Below are 20,421 nucleotides of genomic sequence, written 5' to 3' on the forward strand. Positions count from 1 at the left end.
TGTTAAACTTTATACTCTTAATAAATTACACTGCCTTCTCCACAAATGGCTGAATATGAGCAGATCTGAAGCAGATATTTCTAATTTTAAAGAACATGGTTAATGACACACCCCAATCACATTAATCTAATCTGCAGGATGAAGGGTGCAGAACTACCTTCTCTTCCTTTAGAGTCTGTTGATGCATACAGGGTGACCGAGTTTAAAAGCACACCTTGAATTTACCACTTTTATTTATTAACATTTATTCATTGCTGGATTTATGAAGCAGTGTGGTGACTGTATGTTTCTATTCTCACCGGTCATACAGTTACTCCTACCATTCTGTCAACAGAACAATTTCATTTTTTTTTTTTTAATCTATGAGTAGGATAGAAACTATAAAATATTGACTGCCTCAGAAATAATTGTTTCTGAAATTGTTAAACATGCAACATGTCCCATAAAAAATTCTGGCTGATGTAAAATATTTTATATGATCATGCTTCCAGTTCTAATAATGTAGCCAATGCTTGCATCAGGTGTTCAGCAAATCTGGCAGTGAAATTTTTAAGGGTAATGTTATATTCCATAGGGCTTACTGCTCCTTCAGGTTGTATCTTCTGCAAGTAGTTACCACACTCAAATCAGTTCTGGCATTTTGATACACAGTAGAAGCATTTATTCAGCTTGAGAGTTGTAAGCTGCAGTTTTTTAAGGACTCTTGTGAGGTTTGTAGCATGTTGCGGGGACACCAAACTGCAATATATCGGAATATAAAACAAGTGCTTTATAAATTGTTTTAGCACACTTCAAAGCAACATGCTAGCACGAGTGCCAAATTCAACTGCAAAACTTGCCAATTTGGATCATGTGAAGGCAGGTGTGAGATTACAGCTGTAATAAAACTGAAATTGAATACTGGTAGCTGAATTTCTAGTAGGCAATTGATTTGATTTATATAACATAAGCCACGTGAGGAGAGATATGTAGGTCAGCATCTTCACCCGGAAATGGTGGTTAGAAGAGTTGTGGTAGGTTGCTGGGAACTGCTGAGTTAATACTTGTTTAGTCTGGCAAAATGCTGGTGCAGCATATCTACATTCTGTCAAACTTGTCAGAGGAGACACAATTTGCAACAAGGAAAAACGAGTCAGTTATATCCAATGCCACTTGCGCCATAACAGTCTTTGCTAAAATTAGCATAAGAAGGAAGACCATATGGAGTTTCTCAGGGCAAGAATTGGTACATTAGCTGTGAGCACATTTTCAGCCTGCAAAATACTTAAGGTGTGCAAATACACAAATCAGTGATTAAACTCCTTTAGAGTAATAGAACAATATATTCCAAAATGCAAATAGTAAATGATCCTGTTCAGGGAAATAGAGGAAGCACAATCAAATATAGCCCGCAGAGTTATTTCCAATCCAAGCAGACTGTTAGATCACAGATTTGCACAAAAAAAAAAAAAATAATAATAAAAAAAAAAAATCCGAAAAAGCACACACCCCTTAATTAAAAATAAATAATGTCTACTTTTTTTTGTCCAAGATCTAATGACCTGGCACTTCTAACATGAGTTGCAGTTTTAATAAGAATAAGCACAAAATGTTAATTACTGCTTTTAAAAAGGAAATTAAGATTAAGCATACAGAAATGACTGTTTGTCAGAGAGTTGCCATTTGCCATTCCCAGGAAAGGGCCCAAGTTTTTGTTCAAGTTCTGAGCCTTTGGGAACTGCAGCCAGTCATGGCCAGTACAAACGTGCTATGGCTTATGAGCCACAATTTCTAAAGACTTCATCTTTGCAAAGTGTACTTGAACCTCTTAGGCCTACAAACACTCTGTTGGCACAGAGCAATGGAAAATGCTTTTGCTTTATCTGTAATCTGACCTGAGCCTCCAGTACAGGAAACAGGAGGAGGAAAATAATCGTGAAGCAGAATACGAAGAGTAGCACAATATTTACATTATTATTTGTTTCTACCAAAATGCAGGGAGTATATGGCAGGGGAGGAGAGAACTAAAAATGTTGTTTTAAAAAAGCTTATTATAGTTTAGCAATGTTTTTGTGATGAAGGCAGGTGGTTAATATAGATGATTTAGGAACATAAATTGTCAGGAGAGGAAAGAAATTAGGTGGTGTAGAAGTTGTGAGCATGAGTTTCACATTTCGGCAGTACAGAGCCTCATGAATCAATGAAGATCCAGTGAATTACAAGGAAAAAAATTAATGAAAATACATGTATAAGAAATAAGTGCAGTAGAAATCTGGATGAGTTTGTAGCAGTCAAGGTGGGGAGTCATTTTTGTGGTAAAGAGAAAGTAAGACTGTAAATAAATAAGTGTGAGAAAAATGAACATTGCTACAAAAATGACTGCTATACTGAGTACAATATGCTTTATTTTGTCATAATACCCAGCATAACATAATGTCTTAAAAATCTAGGCCCATGGCTGTTGCTCATTAAGCACAGTGCTTTGATGATTAGCATTAGTTCAGCTGATAATATGGCAAATCTGAATAACAGTGCCAGACAGAAGAGAAAAAAAACTTGAACAGAGGAAATAAAATTGGATTTTATAAAAATGTTTGACTGCAAGAGCCCTAGAGGACATTATCATTACAGAAAGCATAAACTACCACTGTGGCTGGAACTGGGATAGTAGGCCTATCCAGTGCTTTCCAATGAGCAAAACCCCCTAGGTTTATTGAAGTGGGTTACAGACACTATGAATGGAGTCTATGTGAGCAAAACCCCCTAGGTTTATTGAGGAAGTGGGTTACAGACACTATGAATGGAGTCTATTTTTTTTTTTATTCAATCAAGCACACAACACTGCTTCTGATGACACAATATTTCAGCTTTCCTTCTCTTTCTGACATCTAATGATAATTCAGAACATTACTGTTACTAAAATAATTCCTACAGCATTTTATGATACCTCTGCAGTCACATGTTACCTGTTGAACAGTTTCAGTTTAGTGTGACAGCGATGTAGAGGGTAAGGCAACCATTATTTTGCCACCATCATTTATGTTTGACAGCAGCTGGCTCACCAGTCCCTGTATGTGTTGTTTATGGCTTAGATGTGTGATTTTGAGAATGGAGAGGAATTAATTTATTGTGTTGAGAGGGTGTAGTAGACATGGGAAACAATCCTTACAATATTTTGATGGTCATGGGGTATCTCTTTTTCTAGGCTTATACAATGTTTTTGTATCATGGACATGACTGGGACTGCCAAACAGTAACTGATAATAATGAAATTATCCTTCCTGAAGATGTATAGCTGTGAGCTTTTGAAAAGTCTTGAGACTGCTAAAACAAATCTCATGGCATTACAGATCATAAACTATCAGCTCTTGCAGAAAAACAAATTAGGACAGGGGTGATGAGTCAGGGTTCAGGAATGACTAAATTTCAAATTAAAAGACTTCATTCAAAAACTGAAAAAAAAATTGGAGTAAGGTGAGGGCAAATTGAAGACAATGTTTATTCTAAGCATGTGCAAACCTCCTTTTGATGCTGTTTTAAAATGACGCAGCAGCTAAATGTATTGTACCCCTGGGTAGCATAAACCTTAGGGCCTGATTCTCCTCACTACATAATAAGAATGGTGAAACGTAGCCTTAAAGTAGGTATAAATTGCATTTAAATCTTCTTTAGAGCTCAGCAGTGGTAGCAAAGAGCCTTGATATAAACAAGAATCAGGTCCCCAGTATTTATTTTACCCTTGGGCTTTGTATATCATTTTATTTGCACCTTTAAGAGATTTGCAGAGGGATTTTTAATCAGGATTCGGTGTACAGAAAGCTAAATGTTTTCATTGCCTTACAAGTAACTTTAATCATAGAGGCAGATCATTCTTTTTATTTCTCAAGAGGCAATGGTAGAGTTTCCTGCCTTTGTACAAACTGAGCTAAATGTTCCTGGCACCTATAGTACAGTGTCAATTGAAAATTCACATTTCATGTAATAACAGACCATTTTAATTTCATGAGCTAAAGAATTGGTTTCCACTTGCAAATTGTACCGAAGAAAGCAATATTGTCAGAAGAACTGGCACAGTGCTTCAAGAGATAAATCTATTGAATTAAATAAGAGCTTTCATTACCTTTTACATTGCATTTCCGTATAACATAAGCATTAATTAAACTCTTCATTACTTTCTCCTATTCAGCAGAGCACTTGCTCGGTCTGACAAGGAACGCTGCCCAAGAAAACATGGGGCACCCAAACACAGTCATTAAAATTCACTTACTCAAGCAGAAGGGAAGGAAGGGTAAAAGGGGAGAATGTTTCGGTGCATTTGGGCAAGTGGGACTTTCTGCAGAAATACATAACTTCTGTTTTTCAGGTTTTGACAGCAAGACAGCTGCAATGACTTGTAACAGGTCAGATCACTAGGTATTTCTCCAGGCATTTCGAATACAAAAAGAAAGCAAGCAATTGTCTTTGAATTTTTAAGTATATGTCTGTTTATGAGGAAGGCTTCTTCAGCATGAGGAATCACTTTTGGCATGAGACAGTTCTACCTTTTGAAGTATCAAAATAACCCTGCAAATTGTGTCTCCCCTCCTGTCTGAGGAATGCCCAACTATGTCAAAGCTGTTGATACAGATTCAAAGTGTTCCCAGTCAAGTAGTCAAGCCTTAAAGAGCTCTTTGGGTAACCCACTTTCTTTAACTGAAGAGACATCATGTATATTTGACATTTGAAATTCTGACACATTTCTATCTGCATCCACATATTCCTAATTCCTTTTTTCTTGATTCCAGGGGAACATTTGAGAATCTGCCCTCAGGAATATACATGTTGCACCTCAGAAATGGAGGACAAGTTAAGCCAACAGAGCAAACTGGAGTTTGAAAACTTAGTGGAGGAGACAAGTCACTTTGTACGCACCACTTTTGTATCCCGGCACAAGAAGTTTGACGGTAGGCTGGATGTAATTTACTTATTTTCAAGGTTATGGGATTTAAAATTCAGTTATCCATAATAAATTCCAGTGTTCTTTTCTTTAAAATCAGATATCACATTTGCAGTTGTCAGTTTGGCTAAGATAAGGGTTAACTTACAGCTGGTATACTTATCAGCCTTGTGAGTATTGCCTTTAATTACAATGACATCAAGTATCGGACTGTTAAGCGCCTACAGGCTTGGCTAATGTTGAAAAAAGAGATTAGATATGCATAGAGAGGTTTATAATTTTTGTCTCCTAGTTTCAAGTGCAAAATTTAGGTTTGCAATTATGTTCACTGTTACAAGATGAAATGTGGATCTCCCATGATTTTTGTGATTGCAAAGCAGGGTTTTTGTAGTCCGCCTTTTTGTAGCCTTAAGGCTGTAGTTTTTTCCTGCATCATTTTCTTGTGATGTACAGAGTCTCTTAGAGGGCTTCTGGCTTCCAAACACTAAGGCCTCGGTTGCATTTGAGAGGGATTGTCATGCAAGCCACTTAAGCAGTATCGAACACATCTTTATACCTAGAAAGGATTGACAAGGACAGTTTGGTGTTTTTATTTGTTTCTAATCTGTACTCCAGTCTCTTCTGGTTCTCAGCCTTTGTAAAATCTTTGTAAGATCAAGGGTTCAGTGTCACAGTTTGCTAAATATGTGTCTTTAATAAGAAGCATTAAGCAGTTTTTATGGTTGTGTCTGTATTTACAAGTCACACTGTATTGAGCTTTTCGCATGAACTGCAGATTAGCAAAGAGTAAAAGAGCTTCAGAATATTCAGTCATGGCTTTATCTAAATATGAAATCTGTATTTGTGTTGAAAGTGTTGCCCTGAGCCTTCCTGCACAGTGTAAGTTGGAAAGGTCTGGCACTAAGACCTGACACTAAGTAAATCGACATTGCAAAGAGGATTGTGGAGCTGCATCTTTGCATGTAGGTAGAAAGCCTGCAAACAGGTGCGGTAAAGCTGGCTAACCCCAGGTAATGGGGCATATGCACACATGTAGGAGAATGATGGAAAGGTTATCCCTGAAGTTTGAAACTCTGAGGTTGTGTTCAGAAAAAAAAGTGATGTCTCTAACTCCTTAGGGTAATTCTGTATGATTCTCTTTATCCAATTATAGATTTTTTTTTTTTCCTAATATTGATTCTCTCAATAAAACACAGAAGGGAAGATTAAATATAAAAGGAGGGAAGGGGAAATGTGTAATATGAGGATGAGCTGGAGAAAAGTCCCCAGCAGCAGATCAGATGCTAATATAATTTAGAAGGTGTCCTTAGTCCTTGGAAGGACTGCAGCATGGATGACTGTGCACTGCTCTGCATTGCAATTGCTTCCCTTTTTAATGTAAAGTTGGAACTTTCTGTGTAGTGGATTTTCAAAATTTTATTTGGCTTCGAAGGACCTAAAAAAAAAATCCAGAAGTTGTGTGTAGTATTACAAAGATGAGTATGCAAGCAGAACAGACATTTCAAACCATCTATGGCACGTACAGGATTTGTCTCTTTTTCTAGAGGGAAACCAAGATGATTACTGGTTTTTAGTGAACAGTGTAGTTTACTGAAAATGCTGGGTTCAGATAGTACCTTACTAATTCTTTGGTAACTCGAGGCCTTTTTATATTTCAATGAACTTTGCACGTTAGGGCTTTTTTCAGTAACACGTATCTTACTACTGACGGTAAGGTATATAGCTGAAAGTTACTGACCTGTTGTAAATGTTGCATTCTGGGAATCTTATGGATCTGCTCTGTAGGAAGTTGGATTAAAAGACTAAGTGGCTTATCATTGATGTTTTAAAGGGAATTTGCAATGTGAAGTCTTATCAAAGAGCAATTGAACTTTGTGTATGCTTTCAGTATTTTAATGCAACTCTAAAACTATTCAGAAGTGGTTCACTTATATGGAAAAACTGCTTAGTCTTCTAGAAGGGCAAATCGTTAATGGAAAAATATATTCACTTAATTGGCTGTCTTTCAGTATAAAAGCAGCTAGATATGTTGCAGTTTAAAATAGGATCTCACTTTTCAGCGTAAAGCAAATGTTAGATTGTTAGATAACATCAATGTTTTAAGTCTTCAAGAATAAACTCTTTTTTTGTTTTAATTTTGTACTTTCATTGCATAAGGGAGTTCTGATACATGATTCTGCCATTTGATGCCAGGACACCACAAATAACAAAGCAAATACAGCCAATTGTGATGATTTTATGGCAGTTGTGTACTGGACTTGTGTTTATACAGAGCAGCATATCTAAGCACTAACAGAATATATGAACATTTAAGTAATGTTGAGATAGAGAGTATATTAGCATTGCTCCCATGAAGAGCTGATTTAAACTAGTGTTGCTGCCAGCTTCTTTGTTTGTGCAGATATTTATATCGCTTTGCAAACTGTTGAAAGGGACGTGGAAAGTCTTGTAGATTTTTGCAATTTTTTTTTCTGTTGTATCAGGCATGTCTTAGGTTAATGCTAATCTTTGCAACATAAGACTTTCTAGGGGTATGTGAACTCTTTGTTGAGTTATGATCTGACCTTCATATGCCTTGCCTTTCTTACCTTATTTGCTTGCTGTCCCCCATCCATACATTTAAGCATAGATGGAATGGTTTTCTGATTTCCATTTTGAGAGGTACTTTGAGGTCTGCTTTCCATTTCAGGACTTTGCTCCAGATTCCTATTCGTGATCTAATCTGCAAGGAAACTCAATCTGCTTTAACTTAAACATCGTCTCTTTAGCCTCTGGTCAGACACATGTTCTTACACAGAATCACAGAACCAGAGCATGGCTGAGATGTAAAGGCACCTCTGGAGATGGCCTAGTCAACTCCCCCTGCTCAAAGCTTGGTCAGCTACCGCAGGTAGCTCAGGACTATGAGCAGCTGGGTTTTGAATATCTCCATGGATGGAGATTCCTCTTCGGGCAACTTGCGCCAGTGTTCAACCATCCTCACAGTAAAAAAGTGTTTTCTTGTGTTTAGGTGGAATTTTCTATTTTTTAATTTGTGCCCATTGCTTCTTGACCTGTCACTGGGCTTTGTTGTCAAAAGCCTGGCTCCATCTTTTTTAGTCCCCCCACCAGATATTTATACACACTGACGAGCTCCCCCTGAGCCTTCTCTTCTCCAGGCTGAACAGTCCCAGCTCTCTCAGGCTCTGCTCATATGAGAGGTGGTCCAGTCCCTCCATCATCTTACTGCCCGTTGCTGGACTTGTATGTCCATATCTGTCTTGCACTGGGGACCTCATACCTGGACCCTGCACTCCAAATGTGGCCTTACCAGTGCTGATCTGAGTGGAAAGTTCACCTCCCTCAGCCTGCTGGCAACGTTTCTACATCATTTCTATGTCAGTTTTATATTTCATTTTACTTGAAGTGAAGTACTTTCCAAATCTACAAGAACTAATTTCTGTAAAAACTACAAGCAGAAGAAGCTAAATATGAAATTTGTAACAGAACTTTAGAAACTGTTAAGTGTTTTGGAACCACCTATGATCAGAAGAAATTATGTCTTTCTTTTAACTGGCAATCAGTTCTTGCATCCTAAAGCCCTGTACAATCTTACTCAATTCTTATTCATTTGTCCTCCACATTTCTAAGGGGCTGTCACTGTGTTGGGACTTTGTATCAGGTTTGCATGGCAAGGTTTTGGTAGTGTGGGGGCTATAGGGTGGCTTCTGTGAGAAGCTGCTAGAAGCTTTCCCTGTGTCCGCCACTGGCAAGGCCAAGCCAATCAGCAACAGTGGAAGCGCCTCTGTGGTAACATATTTAAGAAGGAAAAAAAACAGCTGCGACACAGTAGCCAGAGAGAGAAGAGAAGTGAGAGGATGCAAGAGAAAACAGCCCTGCAGACACCAAGGTCAGTGCAGGAGGGGGAGGAGGTGCTCCAGGCGCCAGAGCAGAGATTCCCCTGCAGCCCGTGGTGAAGACCATGGTGAGGCAGGCTGTCCCCCTGCAGCCCAGGGTGGTCCACAGTGGAGCAGATATCCACCTGTAGCCCGTGGAGGACCCCACACTGGAGTGGGTGGATGCCCAAAGGACGGAGGAGTCTGCTCCTGACGGGCTGCACCCCATGGGAGGGATGGACCCATGCTGGAGCAGTTTGTGAAGAACTGTAGCCCGTGGGAAGGACTCACATTGGAGAAGTTCGTGGAGGACTGTCTCCCGTGAGAGGGACCCCATGCATGAGCAGGGGAAGAGTCCTCTCCTGAGGAGAAAGAAGCGGCAGAGACAAAGTGTGATGAACTGATCGCAACCCCCATTTCCATCCCTCTGTGCTGCTGGGGGGGAGTAGGTAGAGAAAATTGGGAGTGAAGTTGAGCCCAGGAAGAAGGGGGAAGAGGGGGAAAGGTGTTTTAATATTGAGCAGGTTTTATCCTCTCCTACTCTGATTTTGATTGGTAATAAATTAATTTAATCAAGTTGAGTCTGTTTTGCTCGTGATGGTAACTGGCGAATGATCTCTCCCTGTCCTTATCTCGACCCACAAGCCTTTTGATCTACTTCTCTCTCCTCTGTCCGGTTAAAGAGGGGAGTGATAGCATGGCTTTGGTGGGCCCCTGGCATCCAGCCAGGGTCAGACCACCACAGACTTTGAACTGCTTCATTCTTCTAGATTCATTTCTTCCTGTGTTTTATTCCTCTTAGTACATGAGGTTCGAAGATGTCTCAGAGCCAAAGGTCTGACAAAAGTATTCTTCATTTGGTTTCCATACTCTAGACAATCTGTGTGAGTTAGCATGAGTCACTACACAAAGAAATACCAGCTGCCAATTGTTTCTTGGCTGAGCCTTATCTGCAGATGTTTACATCTGTATTGCCCATATATTTGCCATTGCATTGCCATACTGGATGGTCATTTAAAAAAATCAGTATCTGCAGTTTCCTTAATGGGTGCATGAGGATCCGGAATCTTCTCCTGAGAATTTTGCCCAAGAAAGAAAGCCTTGGAATGAGAAAAATTCCCTTGAAACAGGTGCTCAATGTTCCTAGCAAAAAATGCAGTATCTGTTTCAGCAATGGGACTCACAAACCCTTCCAAAAACTAGAAAAAGGAACAAAAAACCCTTCCAGCAGACAGGAAGTGAAGAGTTCCAGCAGATACGGATTTTTGTTTTTCCTCGAGACTTTGGGCAGGACTAATCCAAATAAGCAGACATGCAACAGTCAGCTGTTTCTTGTTCCTAGCAATAGACAAGCAATTGTGCTCCAGTTCTTGGACCCCCAATCCATACCTCAAAGAAGCTTAAAATATATTATGCTCCCAGTGTAGCTGTAATAGCACCATCTTATTATCACCGATTCCCTTGCATAGTGGAGTTGCTGTGCAGCTGTTTCACAGACAAGCCAATTTCTTTTAAGTATTGCTCCATCAGCAGCCGAAACCAGCCCTACTGGAATGTTTTGTCATGAATGTTAATGAGGAGACAAGTAGCCGTTCAGTGACATTTTCTCACTAATCCTTTGAATAACTATAGGAAAATCATAGCAATAATTTTAATTTAAGCTAAATAGATCTGAACCTGATAAAAGAGACACTGTCCACTCATTCTCAAAAAAAAGTACAGTAGTAGTCTTGGTAATGTTAAAAATGGAAGTATGTCTAAGAATAGCTGTCATGAACTCAAATGGATATGGATAGCCTTCAGCAGAATGTGTGAGGCATGATGCCACTTAAGGAAAATAATCTGAATAGCATAAGAACCAATCTGCAGCTGCATTGATCTGTCTTACAGGGTCATCATTCCCCATGCTCCGTTTTTTTACAGTCTAGGAGAACAGTGATCCATACCCATTAGTGCTGCTTATATTTCTTACAGTCATTACCAGCACTAGCTATGTAAATTACAGGGCAGGAAAGTTCCAGAGATAATCCTCCAAAACAATACCTGCAAGAATAGCTAGCATCCCAGAAACCCTGTATTCCTTTTTCTTTTCTTGCACAGTTTATGAAAGAACTTGGAGAAAAATAGTGTTTATGAATCCTTCCTTGATATTAGAGCTGACAAAAATGTGTTTTGTGAAGCTCCTTTCTAACAAAGTCAGAACTCTTCAGTGAGGTGAACTCTTGTGGCCAGGTACAACTATCTCATTAAACTCGTGAAAAAAAGCATGGGAAGTAAAGTAAGGGAGATGCTGAAAATTGGAATACACTGAGGTTCCGTTGTGTGGCCAATGTGAGCCTTCTGCTCTCTGCTCGCCCTTCCTTCCACCCTTGCTGCCTGACCTACCAGCCTAGCCTGAGCCCCAGCTCATGCCTGGAGCTGGAGTGACCTCCATGGACTTCTGCAGAAAAAGCAAGGGAGATGATTTGTCCACTGGTGCTGGCATGGTCAGTGGGTGAAGGATGGACTTTCAGCAGGGTATTTTTTTCATGCTTTGCTTACTTTGAATGTGAAAAGGCATGGTTTTCACAGGAAGATTTTTGGTTTGTTTCTTTGTTTTTTGGCAGCAAGGAATCAGAAAAGCCTGCCTTTTCCACAGACCTGTTTGGGAGGCAGGAGGCTTCTAAGGAGTATGGGAAAGTCAAATAGATACAGCACCACCTGTGTACTGTATGCAACTACTCATATTATTCTAGTGCTGCCATGTCTATGACAGAACATAGGCTCCACCATACGAAAGCTGGGATACCAGATACTTCAAGGTTTAGTTCTGGGCAAGGTGGTGTTGGGTCTTTTTTGTTTTCTTTGTGTTAGAAGATTTCAGTGTCTCTTTGCAATGTGTTTTCCGTCGAATGCAAAATCCATTGAAGGACAGGTGGATTTTTAAAATACCACAACTGTTCAGCTGTAACAGTGCTAGCAGGGCCACAGTTGCCATACAATTCATATACTGTTTTAACACACTACATGACTTCTGCACTTGCCAAAATACGGGCCTTAGAGCAGTTAGAAGCCTTAAAAAAGGTAACATCTGCAGGCTTGTAGTATGTAACTGCTTGCAAGCCTTCATTGGACATCTGGTGCAAGTTCCTAAACTTTACAGAGATTCTTGATAAAAGATCCTTCACCAGTCAATAGGAAACGCTAATTTGAAAATAAAATACTTTACACCTGATCCTTTATTAAGTATAGAATCATAGAATAAAAGATCCTTCACCAGTAAATAGGAAACACTAATTTGAAAATAAAATACTTTACACCTGATCCAAATCCTGTCACAGTTGATAATAGCCTTAGAGGAATCTCTGTTGCCTACAGACAATTTTAGGGTCTAATCCTATAAGATCTGTGCTGAGATTACTGTTTATCAGTTTCACATATTATGTCAAAATTTGTGAATTACATTAGATCAAAATAAACTATTTTTAAAAAGTTTACCAAAAGAGGAGAGGTGACAAGGCTACAAAACTTGGAAAGGAAGGATTGGCCCAGTAGTAAGAACAGGTTCCAGCCAGGGGTGCAAATTCCCATCACCTGGTCAAGTCCCACACTGAAAGGTGGTGCTGTGGGAACTGGTTGTCTTCTGCACGCTCCCTGCAGCTGGAAATGCACTTCATGCATTTGGATGGCTTGTTCTCTCTGCTCTTCCACAGCTCATTTGCTAAGTGCAGCTGGTCAGTGGAGCATGTAATCTTCTAACCAGCTGCATCAGGTTTATGAAGCTGCAAAGCAGAGGAGAAGCTGCTGCCCTGTGCTGGAACAGGCGGATATGACCCATGCTCAAATGGATCTCATTAGAAAGCATGTTGTTCAGGTATAGCCAAATCCAAACAGGCTTTGGGAGGAAATGGATCTGGTGTTTTTCCTGTGAATCAGAAAGCAGAATTTGCCTTGCTGAATATTAGATGTCCATGGTGTAGGGTACTCCTGTAGGTCCCCTCAGCAGTCAATAGGGAATGGTAGACGCAAGTCATACTGGTCCAAAGTTTATACCTCCGATAGGTCAGGAAAAATCTCTCCCTGAAGTGCTTATTTCTCTATATTGATTAGAGAGGGCATTTAGTTCAGGTATCGATGCCTATACTGTGGATTTACACATTTGTGCAGATAAATTCCACCCTGAGGAACATCATAATGGACTGAAACATCTAAAACACTCCTGAAGCTCTCTTTGTGCTTTATCTGCCTCTTTTACAAAAGTCATCCTCTGTTTTTTTTCTGTAGTATTTTAGTCAGTCATTATCTTATGCTGGTTGAAAAACCACTGTCCTGTTGAATTCAAGTGACGTTTAGTCTTCGCTGAAGCTCTTAATATCATATGTTTTTAATATTTTATGAGGGAAATTGTTTTCTGAACTTGGTAGCCAAACCTTAAAAATACTGACCCATAAGTAAAATTACTGGTTTACAAATACTAAGAAAACTGCTATTAAAGATGCTTCATATGCATGTGGACAAGAATAGGATTAATAAAGGACTCAGCCTCAAGTCCATAACGCTGATGAAAGGCATCAGTCTCCTGACAATCAGCCATCAGAGACTCGGTTACCCATATCTGATTTAGGTGCTCACCTGACACACAGCAAGGACAAAACCATGCTGTAAGAATCAAAAATAGGAACTGTATATAAAAACCAAGCTACAGAACAAGGGTATTCATATATAGCGTCAGCACCCTGATAATAGGAACTGTACCCTTATCATTTCTCATTTGTTGTCCTCAATCCTCATTAAATGCAGAAATAGTATTTTTTAGTTGAATCTTCTGACTGTAATACACAGGCATTGTTGTCCTTTTGCTGCCTTTCTTTTCTTAATTCTTTTGCCTGTGTGTCCAAACAACTGGGAAATTAAAAGCAAACTTAAAATAGTATATCATAAAAAGGCTTCTGGAATATTTGAAAAATAATTTAGTGAATCTTTGCACCCATATCTCTGCTTATCTAAAAGACTTTTTAGAGTTTATTTTAAGTTGAAGTTTCCATTTTTTCTTTTTAACTCTGCTCTGTGGTTTCCCAGAAAAATATGGAAATGGGACTTTTTCTGGGAGGAATGTTACAGAAATTACTGGTTTAGCAGTAAGATAGATCCTTTAGGGAGAGAAGGGAACTATATGCCTATGTGCCATAAGAATACTTTTAGAAATAGTTTAAAAACAGGCATATTAAGGTCCACTTGTGCTATACTTAGTGGTAACTATGAAAATTGCACGCATAAATCAGAGCTACCAGATCTTCAGGAAGAAGATGGGAAAGATGTGGCACAGGGGTATTGCTTCTGAAGTCTTCCCCGCTTGCTATACATTAGCTCTCATTCTATACCGATAGCTGAGAGGTAAAAATAAGCATATGCTGCTTACACTCCCGTAGTGCAATCTAGCTCCTTGTCTGTGTAGGTGCTGGTAGAAAGGAGTAGCAGGCGATCTCCATGTGGGCAGCCCCACTCGGTGCTGGGGAGGACTGACAAATGCTGTGCGGGCAAGCTGGCTAGCGTAACACCATGCTTGCAGCGCAACTACTCTTAGATGTGACACCACCGTAACAAGAGCAGTTGCTGCTGCAGGCTGCTACAGGCAAAATAAAAGCAGATCACCAAGATATAGACTCTACCAGATTATCCATACTGCAGTATTTCTTGCTGCTTGGTACGGTGCACGAACATTCAGGTACCATTTCTGAAATCTTGGGACTTAAAAAGATGCATGGCTCGATAGATAGAGGCACCTAGATTATCGAAATGTTCCAATTTTCCTAAATTTATTGGAACACTAAATTTCACTGATTCCCCATAGACTTTTTTATGGATTTTTTTTTCTGAGTATTACTTAGTACAGTTCCCACTCTTTCACTTCTTGGGATATTTACATAATTTGGGATCTTTATTTTATTTATCTTCAACCTTCCCATCTTTTCCAAGTTATACTGAAATGGTTTTGCCTGATCTGTTTATTGTATGTGCATCGCATGCTCGCTTTACTCTGGGATATGTATAGATTCATTTATAAACTTTATCAGAAACAAACTCTTTCATTTTCTTCTAGTTGTAACCTGTGTGCTTTATGCATCCAAAGGGATATATCATTGAAGCGTCAGCTGAATGTTTCAGCAATGTGCAGGTCAGGTACCTATCATTAACAGCAGTGATATTGTGAGGGCAATGCACAGAGCAAGAGATTGACTGGGAAAGGGGGAGAGAGAGAGAGGTAGGACCAAAAATATGGTGCCATGAGCTACGTATTATGACTATAATCGTGTAAAGGCCAGTATGTATCTTAAAGGAGCAATCCTAGATGGGTAACTTGATGCCGCTTTTGTGGAAGATAGTCTTCATATTGGCGGAGAGACAGATGGTGGATACCATTGCTATTTGGAATGTGCTTTGAAGCTATACCAAGAATTTTAATAAAATGAACAGCAAACCTTCAGGCCTGAAATAGATCTTGTTTAATATATGGCAGGTTATTAATTTAACATTCTTAGGTGAAATTATGTAGTGTGAATAGAGACTTTTTTTTGTGGTATCATGGGGGCATCTAGAAGCCATTTGCTATTTCTGAGTTAGAAAATTCATCAGCACATATCTAAAAGGTGGTCCTTGCTTGTACCAAAAACATTAGACATGCATGAAGCAGGAAGGTAAAACCAGCTCATTTCAGTAACACAGGATATTTTCAGTCAATGAAATCTCAGCAAGATTATGGCCCAAAAAAGGCAATAAGAGGTAGCTGTTGAGCACTGACTTCAGTGAGTGGGTACAATGTATGAGATTTAATTTTTACTCCGATAAGAGCAACTTGGCTACACAGGTACTAAAACTGTGCTGAGGAAATAAATTCTGTTGTTATCTGCTGTTTTCTTCTTCTCATGCAAAAGCATTTTCATAGGGCTATACAGCTTAAGGAAGGCATCAATTTATATATACTTGTTATGTAAAAGTTGAATCAAAGTTTGGTAGCACAATGGAGTAACCACTGGAAGATGAGATGTCTGCTTGTTGTGAACTAGTTTTTGGAGCATGTAAAATCTCTAGAGGGGAAAAATACAATGAGCTTGCATGTGAAGAAATACAGACAAGGAAATTTACTATTTTTTTAAAGAGCAATTAAGTATTAAGACTAAGCAAATAACAACCGGGTTGTTTAATTTTCGAAAGCTGGAAGCAATTGCTTGAAGAAAACACTTTGTTTCAATCACCACACAAAGTAAGAAGTAAGATTCAAAGTTGAAATACGTATTTCGTGTCAGCAAAATGCTATACAGATTTTGTTTTGAATTTCAGTAAATTCAAGTATTTTGAAGGATTTAAAATGAACGCTAATGGTATTTTCAACGGAAAAATCCAATATTTGCATTTAAAAATGAGGAAAAAATGATTATGAAGTTTTTTGAAATAGTATATTTTATGGCACAGTGAAATTCTATGAATTTGCGAAAAGCATCAGCACTGCATTTTTAATTTTTGCAAGTTTCTGATGTTAACACTTTGATCAGCTTTACAAGCAAATCTCAAACACTCCCAGGAAAGTAGTGGGTTTTTGGTGTTTACTGTTGTATATATCTCCATAACTTTCCTGGCACTCCTACAAGTAAATAACATATTCATTTTGACTCTCATTAAATAACTTGCAGGGGGAACTTATCTCACCTTCTCTGGTGCCTAACAAACTTCCAATACTGGACATGAGCTGAAGATGCTTCTAGCCTATAATGAGTGGATCCCAGAGTCTCAGACATCTCAGGATAGTTTTTGGGCTCTACCCAAACTCAGCTATCTGGGATCTGCTGCCTAGTGAAGAGAACTACAGCCAGTGGAGAGCTACAGCTGTGAAATTAGTCTTGGTTTTAGTGCGATGCCCAGAAGCCATCTTTTTCATATAAGTAGTCTATCTTTGAGATTCATCTTCCTATTTTGATACCAAAATCTACATGATCAGTTGTTTTAAAGGGCCACTGTGCACTTGTAAGCATGTTGGTATTCAGCTCCTAAAAGTTATGATTTCTTTATTCATGCATTGGATTTTAAGTCTAAATAAAGGTATACAAGCTTGATCATTCTCAGCTATTTGTATATCAATGGGAGAGGAGATTCTTTTTGTTTGTTTCTATTAGCTGGGAACTTGAACCAGTGAAATTTCCATGTTTAATGAGGTTCATTACATTACCACATCCTACTTGGTCCAGTTTTGCCACATTAACCCAGCATCTGACCATTCTGAGAGTTTACTTTTTAAGACTCTTCTTCCAGGAATGCGATCAGTGGGAATGGCGACATTTCAGACAGAGGCAAGATGCAGCTAAATCAAACAGCCTTCTTAACTACACCCCAGCTGTACAGCGCACCCTATCCCACATGTGGCATTTTTCTGTGCCAATGCGGAGCTCGAAGTGCCATGTCTGAAAAATCATAGCAGCATGAGAGCAGTTTGCAGATAGTAGAGAAGAAATGGAGAGTTGAGTGATGCTAGTAACAGTTTTCCAAATAAGCTATTGAAGTATATCCAATATCACACATCCCTGTCTCTAGGATGCTTCCTGGGATTTGTTCTCAAAATGTCATTAATAAACAGAGTGCTCCAACACATTCCTCCTTAACCACTCTTCTAATATTTTGGCATAGCCATCACTTTATCAATACCAATTATTAAGACATCATAAAGATTCAGTTTCATTCTGTTCATTCCATTGACTTAAAGATAGTATTTTAGCAGATACTCAGTTGTACTATTTAAATATCAATCAATCCATGTCTCTGTCACAGTCTTTACACTGGGCATAACCATGTCTCCAAATGCCAACAAGTGGACTGAAACAAATAAATTAGTATTCTGTGGAAGCTTGTGTCCAAGCTGAAGTTATTTTAGTGTATTATATTTTTTCAGCAGTCCACTGCCAGAGACCAGCTTCTCAAGCAAGTTGTATGGTGACATAATTAGAGATAGGGATAAAATAAAATGCCTTGCAGGATAGAGATCCCTACGTGACAGCTTCTCTCTTAAATAAAAATGAGATGTTAAATATCAAGTGAAGGAAATTTAAATTAGGAATTTATACAGCTCTCATACTGGAAATTACCCTACAACAGACTTTTCTTCCCCTCACATTTTATAGTCACGCTATCACACTCCTTGAATAACTATGGGCCTCTTTAGTATTTTTAGCAGTTTCAATGTCATGCAGTCTTTGTACAGATGTGATCATTGGATCGTGACCCACGTTATTACATCTGCATGCCCTTGTAGAAGTACTTACTTTTATGCCAAAACAAAATATCATGAAAATAGGAGAGGCTTTGGAAAGTGGAAGAGAAACAGGAAAAAGTTTTCAAATGCCCCTTTAGTAACACTCCTTGTGGAAGGAAGGTACTGCTGGTCTGAGGTGTCTGAGTGTACCTGAATTCTATTTTTCTATGATTTTACATAGCACTTGAAAAGGAAAAAGATATTAGTGTTAGTTCAAAGTAATAATCGAACAGTTCTAACAACAGAGCCAGAGAGACAATATTATTCTTGCCAGGATAATATCATGCTTAACTCTTCACAGGGAAGCCTTGAAAGCATAGGGATTTATTTGGATTTTCTGGCGTCTTACATTCCTACATTCTCTTCCTTAATGTGACTGGCTTTTTGAACTGCTTTCTTTCATATGCACTGAAATCCATAACAGTACATAAAACTAGAAAAATCCCTGTTCGGTTCTTATCCCACAGATAAGTCTGTGCTGGACCTAAATATATGCAAGCTTAATACCAGGCCTTTGCATGGGTCTCGATTGCATTTTCAGCTAATACATAAAATAAAATGCAGCAAGCCAAAGCAATGTTGTGCCCACCATTTTTAAAAAGGCACTTTGAAATAAAACTCCTTATCCTTACCTTCACCTTGGCTATGCCCGTGACTTATGTTGAGAGATGTGTTTTTCTAGCGTGATCTGGTTTTCTACTTACGCATCAGTAGGTTGCTTGCAAAAACTTTATCACTGTTGTAGCGGTGTGCCCACCAGGAAATGGTTTTGTTCATTTGTTTCTAAGGAGGCGCATAGAAGAAGAGCAATGCAGAAGAGGAAGGGAAGATAAGAGGTGAGAGAAGGACAGATGAGAACTGACTATACTTTTGTGGTGGCCTTAGTCCCATGAAAGGATGGATAAGCATGGAAACCTGGTGGCCCGAGGACAGCCACCTCAGCAAAGGCTGGTCATTGGGCCATCTGCAAAGCTTTATTGCCATTGCAGTCAATGGATTTATTTGTCAAAGGTTGCAAGGTCTGGTAAATCATCTAAAGGTACGAGCAGGAGAAGGCGGATGTTACCTGAGGATTGTTTACCGGCAGGAAGTTTTTGTTGTTGTTGAGTATTATGTAGTATGTAAATCTGCCCTCCTCCTGGCACCTGCTTTTCCTTCTCAGTTCAAAAGAGATTTCAGAATGCAATGAGTATCTGCAATTAGGCCTTCAAATGCACAGCTTGAAAGGAAACAATCTTAGCACAGGATAAAAACAATAGCAGTTTCCTGGTTTGACTAAAGTTTCTAAATGCCTAATCTCTTTAATTTGCTTCTCTAATGCTGCTTCATACAAATTCCCTGAAGAGAAAATGTGTTACTGTGCAGACTGGCAATGCCCTTATCAATAATCTGTGTTGTATTTATTCATTTTTATTACTTTAAACATACCCATAAAAGCTATAATCGATATTTAAGTTAGGACTAACAGTGATGTGAGAGGCTTTTTATTTGATCTCTGGAATAAAAAGGAATACAGCATTAGGGGGGAAAAGCACAGACCCAGTGACCATTTATGGGGGTGATTTGTGCAACCTTAATGCAGCGCTATAGGTGTGCAAAAGAAGGTATCCCTGGACATTCTATTGGCAGGTCTCAAACTGAGACTCAGGTGATAATATTGCTTGTGAGTTTGTGTGGTGCTGTTCATGCCTATGTGAAATTAAAAAGTTAATGCCGTGGCTGTGTGCTATTTCTTGTTTGTTCCTTGCTCAGTATTTTTGCTTGTGGCTTACAGAAAAATTATTACTTTTTTTTTTTTTCGTAAGGAGATGAATATCAGTCTTGCATTCTAAGTGTTGTACCATTACTAGACATACTGGTATCAAGATAATTTTCTGATGGCTACAGGGTGCACAGATAAAAGGGCAAAACAAGGTATCTTTGTAACAAGTACATTTTTAGATAAAAATTTTAAAAATCATTTAAAAAAATCATAAAAATGAATTGTCAATGAAAAAGGAAAAATATAAATCACTTCTACTTACAAAGATTTAAAAGATACTGCCTGAAGTTACCTTTGTTTTCCTTGCATTTAACTTGTATACAGGACCTCAGGGTTCCTAGGTGTGGGTTCTTTCCTTCTGTCTTTTTAAAAATCTCCTTTTGCTACTCAGACTATACATATCCTTCTCACTTCAAATTTCCTTCATTAATATTCTGAACATGTTTGGGCTGGTTATAGTTAAACTCATATTGTTTAAGAATTTTATGTCGAAGTTTGGGATCAACCACAATGTCACCTTACTGTGATAGTAATCAGCCAACTTTAAACCCACTAAACTGGTTTATCTTGTTAGATCAGCAAAAATCTACTG

The 20,421-nt window shown here is 38.7% G+C and overlaps 1 protein-coding gene across 1 annotated transcript in view; it reads left to right on the forward strand.

The window, feature by feature from the left end:
- Nucleotides 1-4,756: 4,756 nt before the first annotated feature.
- GPC6 (glypican 6) overlaps nucleotides 4,757-20,421 on the forward strand; it is a gene marked incomplete at its 5' end in the record, with an annotated part of 524,950 nt that continues 509,285 nt past the window's right edge. Inside the window, one exon of the mRNA XM_009634596.2 lies at nucleotides 4,757-4,922. Coding sequence (XP_009632891.2) covers nucleotides 4,757-4,922 — 166 coding nt within the window. The remainder of the gene's footprint in view (nucleotides 4,923-20,421) is intronic.

This window comes from Egretta garzetta, unplaced genomic scaffold (assembly GCF_000687185.1).
Source record: "Egretta garzetta isolate BGI_Z169 unplaced genomic scaffold, ASM68718v1 scaffold442, whole genome shotgun sequence".
In the NCBI taxonomy this organism is placed as follows: Eukaryota; Metazoa; Chordata; class Aves; order Pelecaniformes; family Ardeidae; genus Egretta; species Egretta garzetta.